This window comes from Ailuropoda melanoleuca, chromosome 16 (assembly GCF_002007445.2).
Source record: "Ailuropoda melanoleuca isolate Jingjing chromosome 16, ASM200744v2, whole genome shotgun sequence".
NCBI classification, from domain to species: Eukaryota; Metazoa; Chordata; class Mammalia; order Carnivora; family Ursidae; genus Ailuropoda; species Ailuropoda melanoleuca.
The window spans coordinates 85734296-85743793 of record NC_048233.1 but is presented as its reverse complement, the minus strand read 5'-3'; the positions used below and the strand labels follow the sequence as shown (position 1 = coordinate 85743793).

Here is a 9498-nt window from a genome sequence, read left to right as displayed (position 1 = left end):
GGGCAAATGGTGAGTGAGGAAGCTTGAGGCCTTTGTCCTGAGAAACACACTAATGGGTTTTAAGCATAGCAGTCAAATCTCTTAAAAATGTTCTGGCTGCTGACATGGAGGACAGGGGTTGGACTGGAGGCTGGGAGGCACTCAGGGCTCTTGCTGTGGTCAAGATTCCAGACAATGGTGGCTTTGAGCAGGGTGGCAGAGATGAGGTGACAGAGAGGCAGATGGGTTCCTGAGATAGGATGCAAAACTGACATCCTTCCTTCCCTGGCGACATCCACACACCACCACATCTATATCCGTCCTCAAGAAACCAACATGAAATCAACTCCTTGTCCAAGATCCTGTCCTTTCCTAGAATGTGCAGAGCTGGAGATGGTCCTTCACTGTCAGCTTGGGGAGTAGGATGGGCAGGGATCCCCTGCTCCCTTGAAGGTAGTGGTGGAAGCCTACTCAGGACCTCCCAGATGGGAGTTCAGCTCTCCTGAGATGCTGCCGTCGGGTGAGGTGACAGCCGGCTGGCAGCGCCTAGCACACTGATCTAAAGGCTGCAAGCTTGTACTCAACAAGCCCAGGGATGAGAAGCAAGACGTGGTGGGACAAATGCTGACTGGAGCCTGTCTGGTCCAGACCTCGCTCAGTGACCTTGAGCAGGCCCAGTCAACGGGTCTGTTCTGCAGCTTTAGCGGATGGAGGTTGGCCTTGAATCTCCAGGGATGGCCAGATTAGAAATCCCCAGGCCTTCTGAGGACAGCACCATGAGAGGGGGACGGGGGCTACAGGGAATTAGGTAATCACATTTGCACATCCGTTAAAAAAGTTCACCTTGATAAAGTAAAATAGCATGGTGTTTCTAGAAGCAAGTAATGCTTTTTGACATTAAAAAAAAAAAAAAAAGGAAAGGCAAGTAGTACAGGCACATGGTGGTTCTGCTGCTTCTGCTGAGGAATGAAGCAGGCAACCCTTAGCCTTAGCCTCCAGCACCTGCATGAACTTCTGACACTCTCACACGCATGCGCACACACACACACCAAGGCAGAAAAGGTTTTTTGGTTTTTAAAGCCTTTTTATTAAAAAAAAAAAAAAAAAGAAAAAAAAACCAAAAACCAAAAAACATAACACCCAGAACCCCAAATCCAAAAAACCCAAATCAAAATTATTTCCCATCGGAGGCTATTTCTTTTTTTGTCTTTTAAAATTTTTATTACACAAATATCTCCCATTCCCATGTGTCAGAGGAAAGATGTCCTTGCTCCTTCTAAAACCAATAGTGGAGAACGTTTAGAAAACAAAAGTCCAACTAGCTTCCCTCCTTCCCTGGCCCAAAATAACCCCAATGTGTCAACTGAGATAGCATGACTTGCCCCCTTAATGCTTACATTTAATTTAAAATTTTTAGCACAACATTGTAGAGTGACTCTAAATCAGCAACAAAAAATATATATTTACAATATTTCTCCGAAAAACAAACAAACAAAAAAAACACACAACCAAACCCTTTAAACATAGTGACTTTAGGAGTTTTATTTATGGAGCAGTTATTTTTTTAATCACCAAGTGATTTTATATTATATATATATAAATTTTCTTCCTTTCCTTTGTGGTTTTTCGCCCCGGTGCTTGGAAAGATGGAGGCGGGGTGTCTGGCCCTGCGGTCTGAGGAGGGCAGGCTCTCCAGGCAAGGCCACATCTCAGAGCAGATAGCAGGAAATGCGATGGGACTCCCGGGATCCTCTGTCCCCAGAGACATTTCTTTCCTCCACGCAGACCAACCCTCACCTCTAAAAACCATTTCCCCCCTCACAGTCCTAGAGAAAAAGGAAACCCAGCAAGGGCACATAGGTCCATCTGCTGCCACTCCTGGGCTCCCTTTCCTGCTGACCAATTTACGTGCGCGGTAAAAATGCTTGTTTTTCCAAACCAAAAACAAACAAAAATAAAAACCACACCCCCCCCTCCCCCAAACCAAACCATCAGCTTGGAAATTTCTGTGGATGAAATGTCCCAAAGTCAGAGGCACTCTCCCGGCACAATCCCTGCTCTGAAGGGGTCTCTCCACCTCCCCTTTTATAAAAAGACAACAAAACGAAACAATCTTTTCAGTACTTTCCACAGGAGCAACCAAAAAAAGGCAGGAAGCTTCCAATTATAGGTCATTAACAATAATATTAATAAGGTTTTTGCTCAATACCCAGGGTTCTTTACAGAGAAGTTCCCCTAACTGAGGCACTCTGGAATAAGTCACTGGCATTTCCTCAAAGTTTCAGCCCCAGGTCACTGGGGCCTGGAGACCAATGGAAGGGGCAGAGGGTCACGGGAGCAGACTGCTGCTTTTACAGTGCAGCCAGGAGAATGAGCAGATCGGAAGAAACAGACACAATGCCACCCCTTACCAGGACCCAGTTTTCTCTTAGGAGGTCATTCAATGCCAGGGTCAAAGCTGGGCTAGGTGGCAAAGAGGGGGCCCCTCTGCCTCTATTGCTTTGGAAGTGGCAAGTGTGCAGTTGGCGTCTCTCCTCAGGGCGGCTCACACTTCAGACCCCTGGTGCCTGGGCTCCTTCCCCTCCCCCGCAGGATTTCAGGAGGAGGAGAGCCTGAGACTGGGCTGCAGGAAGGGGGCCAGGAAGGGAGGGGGCTGGAGGATGAGAAGGCAGGGCAAGGTTGTGCTATCGCTATCCTCACAGATGGGGAGCAGAGTGCAAAACCGCGTCTATCATTTATAAGCTCTTGCCACAGGCTGCTACTGAGCATCTCCTCACACACTTAAATATTGACCCAAAAGAAATTCTAACCTTTCCTTTTTTTTTCTTCTTTTTTTTTTTTTTAAAGTGCAAAAAGCTCTCTGCTGCCCTAGAGAGAGGATCTTTGGACAGGCCGTTCAATGCAAAGTAAAAGGGGGCAGCTGATGGGGCTCGACACAGGGCGGTGGAGTGGGAGACACCATGCTCCCCTCCCTCCCTCCCTCCACACACACGTGTAACACACTCAGCCACACACACAGAGGCACATGCACACCCCCTTCCATGGCTACAGGCAGAGGGCAAGTGACTGGCTTCAAAGCAGGATGCCCCACCCCCCCATCCTGCCACAAGGTGCCAGATCAGTGAGCCACTGGGGCTAAACACAGGCCTGGGCTCTGGGGGCTACACTACACCGGAGGCCCAGAACCTGCTGGGAGGCAGGTGGGGACCTAGCCAAGTTCTCTGTTCTCCCCAACTTGGGGAGACAGGCTGCTCCCTCTGAGGACACGCATCCTGGGAAAGCCCTGTCCAGGCAGGAAGGAGATACATGTGGAAAGGGCAGTGGGAGGCTAAAGAGGGAGGGGAACAAGGAGATGGTGCCTGTCTCAGAATCTGCCTAGGAAGCAATAAAACGGGGGTGTCCCTGGGGTACACAGTTCCAACTCCTCTGAAGAGCTTCAACCCCAGTAAGTGCAACAAGACTTTATAGAGACTAGCGGGCAAGTCTGGGGTGGGGTAACCTCATTACATGAACTATCACGAGCATCGGACAGGATTGAGCTAAAGGAAGGGGGAGAGCATGGACACGGATGAGAGGTTTTAGACACCTCAACAGCACCAGTATGATGGGCATGGGTCTGGCCTTCCTGGGGCTGCCGGCCCCTCCTACATAAGCCGGGAGAGTGTGGTGGAGGAGAGACACACACTGGACACCACAAGGAGAACCTGGCCACGGAGACAGGGCCGCTTTCTTCCCTGGAAATTTGCTCAGAACCAGGCACGGCTGGGGACCATGGATGGGGAGAAGGACCCCAGGGCCTGGCACAGATGACAGTTGCACAGACACCCCAAACTGAGAGCCTGGCCTCCTGGCCGGTGAGCAAGCAGGCGGGCGGGCAGGTGAGCAAGCGAGCAGGCACCTTGACAGCACACAGCCTGTGCTTTCCCCTCAGATTCGGATCAATTTGCCACTCCTTTCTCCTTAGGAGGGAGAGGAGCAGGCAGGTAAGCCTGGTGTCTACCACCCTCTCTGCCCCGCCTGTAGGGGAAGGGCTCAAGGGACAGGAGAGCAGAGAGGGAGTGTGACGCTGGCCTCAGAGCCCGTGCAGGGTCGGGGAGAGAGGCTCTCCTGGCTGGGGAGTCAGGGGAAGATCGCTTTCCTGTCCAGTCTGGGCTGCGTGTGTTTTAGCTGATCTTCTGTATCAGCTTCTCGTCAGACAGGCAGTAGAGACTGTTGATGGACAAGTCTGAGATGAAGTGCTCGCAGGCTTTTCGAGTGATCTGCTTGCATCCTCGAAGGTCGATCAAGGTGACGTTGGCGATGCGCCGTAGGTAGATCAGGGTCTGGTCTGTCAGTTTATTGCAACCTATGAGGAAAGTGACCATGAGGACAACGCTGTGTACACACAGCCACAGCAGCCTGCCTTCGCCGCTCAGTCTCCCAGCTCTTTCCCTTAAAATGCTCAGCAAAGGCCCTCTTTGTGTCGTAACTACCTGGCTCAGAGACCAGAAGTGTCCCCTGATGCGTCACTCCTCCTGGCTGACCAACTGCAGCCGGCAATGGCCATGCTCTTAAGCACCTGACAACTACCTGGGGCCTCCATCCCCCAATCAGTTAAGAGAGAAAGAAATCCATGTCCTTGTCCAGATATGAGGAAACAACTTAGTTCAGTTCAAACAGACCCAGGTTCTCTGTTTTACTGGTCAAGCTCCAGGGAGGGCTGAGCCCTTCAGGAGGGAGGGGGCACTCTCTGTCATGGAACGTCAGAGCAGCGTACCTGCCATGTTGAGCTCTGTGAGGGAGTAGCGAGTGGAAGACCCGACAGCGGTGAGCAGATTGGAGGACTGATCTGTCAGGTGACTGCAGTGACTGAGGTCGAGTCGAGAGAGGAGGGGCATGTGGCGAATGATGAGGCGAAGCGTGGCGTCCGTGATGTCAAGGCCTGCCAGCCGGAAGTCAGTCATATTCCGGAGCTTGCTGCGATTGTCCTGACCTGCAGAGGCAAGAAACAGCCTAGATCAAAACTCTTACCTCTAGTCCGGCTCCAAGGCTGCAGGCAGCTTCAGCTCCTTCCTAGCCAGGCCTCCTTGCAGGGGTTAAGCAGAAATGCCCACACCCAGCCCTGCCTGCAGGGAGTGAGCGGGGTGTGGGGGCAGTTTCTAGGAAACCAGACACATTTTCTTTCTTCCCAGCTGCTAGATTATGCCTCACTTACACAGCAAAAGGGTATGTGTGGAACGCTCCACCCCTCTCCACACTCCCACACTTTTCCAGACCATAATGCAAACAGCTTTTAATGTCCCACCTCAACCATGAAGACTTCACGGACTTCCATCGGATTACACTATCTGGGTTTCAAACTCCAGTACTCCCTAAGACGGATTCCCTCCTTTGCCTGCAGGCAGGCAGATGGCTGTAAATAGCTAATCTGCACTTATACACAGCCCATCACTCTGTTCTCCATTTGCACTCATCCACAGCATCATTTCTGACACTTCCTTAGTTTCTGAGACAAAGTCTGTCAAAAGACAAAGCTACCCTAAGAAGAACACAGAGAAGTTAGGCCCAGAGCATACCTGGTTTATCAGCCGGTGGAGTCAGCAAGTCCCGAATTTGAGGGTCCTTGATTCCTACTGCCCACCGAAGATCAAGGGTCCTGAGAAGGGGGCAGCTGGAGGTGCTGAGGGCAGACACTGCAGACCAGGAACAGCCTGCTAGGAGGAGGTCTTTCAGTCCTACAACGGGAAGAAACAGACATGCAATCATATACTCTATTATATTTTCTAGCTTTGGTGGTAAAACCAATTGCTTAGTTCCTACCAGAGTAATGTAGTAAGTGTGGGTGACTTCCTGTCTTCCTAAGACCTCAAAATGCTGAGGGGAACGAGGCGTTCTAAGAGGCCAATCATGGCAGTATCACACTCAAGTCTTTTCAGTGACTGTGCCAAGAAGACCCATTCATTGTCTTTGCTGTTCAGGGTCATGACTGATTAACCCAGCTAGTCTGGAGTGGTGCCTTGGGGACTGGCAGTTGGGGGCCCTGGGTGAAGCCCTTGCTATTAAGCAGGAAGATGATAATGGCATGGGACTGCTGCCCGATATTAGCCTACAGCAGTTTTATTTACTTATTTTTAAGATTTTATTTATTTATTTGACAGAGAGAGAGAGCACAAGCAGAGGGAGAGGGAGAAGCAGGCTCTCCGGTTAGTAGGGAGCCTGACTCAGGACTCCGAGACCCTGGGATCATGACCTGAGCCAAGGCAGTCAACCGACTGAGCCACCCCCATGCCCCGCCCTAAATCAATTTTAAGCAGCACTGCCTACAGCCAGCCTTCCCTGCCTGCACACCTGGCAGCCTGTTCACAAGCCACGTCAGTTGTTTCTTGGAGATGTTGGTCCAACTGAGGTCAAGGCTGACTGGCTGCCTCTTGATGATGCCACTGAGAGCCTGGGGTACAATAGCCTTACACCTACTCAAGTCAATTTTTGTCCAAAGTCTCTTGTCGCAGCACCTGTGACAGAAGGAGACAGAAATGGCCGTCAATGACCCAGTACCCCTTGTCGGAGGCTCTCCCATCAAAGGGTGCTGCAGGCTTCTGGGAGAAGCAGAGCACGTGGAGAGCCACCCTGTCTACAAGCAGACAAGTACCACACCCTGGTTTTTTCGGCCTCAGAGAAAAGGGCTTGTCCTTTACGGCAACCCTACAGGTTAAGTAGTGGATAACTTGACCAGTTCACCAATTTACTCTGGTGGGAGGGCTGAGAACACAATTGTTAGGAACACACAGCAAACAATATACTATAACCCCTCATTTACATTAAAATGACATGGCTCCCACCAAAGCTAGTAGAAGGAAGTATTAAAAAAAAAAGTGACTTCTTACTGCCTGAAGCCTTAGGTTTGCCCCCATTCTCTCCCTTGTCAGTCAGACCCAGCTGCCTGGGATGCACGGCATTCCTCAGCGCATCTACAACCCATCCTGCCTTGAGCTCTATGACGAGCCCATTACGCTATCAGGCCAGAAGAGGCTCTTGATCGCCGGGCCAGGAGAGTCTTCTCCCTGTTTTGGGTTTCTGCTCCAGTCCAGACCAGAACTGGAAGGGAAAGGCCTGCCTTTTCACTGCAGTCTACAGTCCATAGGCCACAAACAGCACTGCAACATGCAGGCTTCTGTTTAATATTTTACAGCCCCTGCCCCCAAGCCTGGCTCAGAGTCTGGTCAGCAGGGGAAGGGGAGACAGCACATAATATGAGTCTTATGTGATTTGGCCTGGAAGCTGAGGGATAGAGCCAGGTGGGTCCACTAGCCCTACAAAGAGAAAATATTAGGACAATTTAGGTAGATCACATATTAATTCAGATTTGGGAAATAAACTCGTGTTTGCAAAGAATGGGGTCTTTATTTAAAGACTGAAAATATTTCACCAATGGCGCATTGAGACTTATATGGCAGAAACAAGCTGCTTATGATAGAGCAGTGAAGCTCAGACTTTTAACATGTATCAGAAGCCCCTGAAAAATGTGTTTAAAAACAGATTGTCTGGCCCCACCCCAAAGGTTCTGACTCAGAAGTAATGAAACGGGCCCTGAGAATCTGCATTTCTAACACGATTCCCAGGTATGCCAGTGGTCCGGCAGTGGTCTGAGCATCACATTTTGAGAACGACTGTAACTGGTTTGACCCAGATACAAAGGATATGTTATGTCCTAGGGTCTAGGAGTGAAAGGAAAAATAATGCCTCATGGAAATGTTTGTTCATCATCTTGAGGGGCTTTTTTACCCCCCAAGTGTCTTACGTTGAGCTTGAGAAGAAATGGTAGGTCTCATTAGGAAGGATGAATACGTCTCAGGAAGCTTCAAAACTGGACTCTGCTTCCTGGAGAAAGTACTCTGGTCCAGACTTGGGGGATAAGAACAAAAACTGGAAACTATGAAAACAGTCACATTTTTTGAAAAGCATGTCCACCTCCTTCAGTAGATGGAGAGGTAATTGAGGCAGGGGCTTAAGAGCAGTCATCTGTGTCACCAGCAACAGGAGTGACTGGCACAGCATAGGCTCTCAACAAGTGTGCGATGAATACAGGTTACTTGGGGGGGGAAAACTGATGACTGAAATTTTAGCATAACTGTACAAATCCATCCCCAAATCAGTTTCATATGTCCAGTAAAGAGAAACGGGAAGTATGGAGCAGGGAGAGGAAGCAAAGGGCCAAATTTCCCCGAGGACACCTGTAGGCACAAATGGCTACATCTTTAACAGAACCCACTGTCTAGGGAACAGACTGAGTTGGGAACCCAGCAAGCCTCCAGATGCCAAGATGCATGCAGTTCTCATATGGAAAACCTGCCACCTACTCCCGTACCCCTACTCCTGATCCCTGTATCCCTGCTCACCATTTATACCACGTCTTGCACACTCGCATACATTCACAAAGTTCTCTGCGGCTGAGGTAGCGGAAGACAGACATCCAGACCTCCCGCTGCATCCAGCTTTCGTCTCCATCCTGAGCCCAACTGCCCCGGCCATTCAGCCTGGCTGCACCCCCCTCCTCTGCACTGTCATCTTCCTCCTCCTCCTCCTCCTCTTCCTCCTCCTCTCCCCCCAGCCCCTCCTCATCCCCACGCTGGGGGGTTCGGGCTGGGCAGTGCTGCACTAGCACACGGGGGGAATGGCGAAGGTTGGCAGAGGAGGCCGTGATGGCCTGCAGCTTGGGCACAATGGATGTCCCGTGGAGCTCTTTGGTGGGCCTCTGCAGCGTGACAGTGAGGTACGATCCCCGGATCTTGGCTTTCTCAACTTCAGACAGCTCCTTTTTGCCGCTGGGATTGTTCTCCTTTTCCCGTACCATGGTGCGCTCTGTGGCCTGCAGCCGCAGCAACTGCCGCCGTTTGAAGCGCTCATCGCGGCTGGCACTGTGGTGGTCGCTGGGGCCAGCCCCAGGGGATGACCGAGTCACCATACCCCGGGGGGAGACCGGGTCATGGATGAGCTGCAGCATGGAAGTGGGTGAGTGAGGCGGGGGCGTGAGGGGCTCGTCGCAGCTCCGCAGGGGCCGCAGGACTTTGGCTTGCACGGCTTCTTCATCACTCTCTTCCATTTTCCGCTTCTGCAAGACAGGCCCCAAAAAGCCCTGTAAGTGCCTTTCTCCAAAACTGTCTAAGTATACAGTGAGCCTCCCTGTTGTTCTCAGGAGACTAGAAAGCAGACAGATCACTGCTCTTCTATGGGGAAAGGGGTACCTGCAGGCCACAGGGTGGTCACCTCCTCAGAGTCTGCCATCTGCCGGGTCAGCAACTGAGCTCAAGTCTGTGCTGCAGAAAGCTGATTACAGAACCAACCCTGAAAATAGGTCACTTGGGAATTCTACCTGTGACAGAAAGGTTTGTGTCCAAGTATAGAGGAGTGAGATCCAAATTTGGGCTGCATGATTCCACAGCCCACCATATACATCTCTTGCCCCAAATTCTGGGATTATAATTCCCTGGATAAAGATATCCTTTAAAGAGGCCACAACTTTACCCCTATGCAATCTCACCA

At 50.9% G+C, this 9498-nt stretch overlaps 1 protein-coding gene across 2 annotated transcripts in view; it reads right to left on the bottom strand.

The window, feature by feature from the left end:
* Nucleotides 1-1495: 1495 nt before the first annotated feature.
* Nucleotides 1496-9498, bottom strand: part of KDM2A (lysine demethylase 2A) — a 109373-nt gene continuing 101370 nt past the window's right edge. For both annotated transcript variants that reach the window (XM_011227537.3, XM_019801854.2), the window contains exons 17-21: nt 8355-9067; nt 6307-6470; nt 5535-5693; nt 4736-4951; nt 1496-4324 (exon numbers count right to left, since the gene is read on the bottom strand). In XM_011227537.3, coding sequence (XP_011225839.1) covers nt 4143-4324; nt 4736-4951; nt 5535-5693; nt 6307-6470; nt 8355-9067 — 1434 coding nt within the window. In that variant the 3' untranslated portion in view covers nt 1496-4142. The remainder of the gene's footprint in view (nt 4325-4735; nt 4952-5534; nt 5694-6306; nt 6471-8354; nt 9068-9498) is intronic.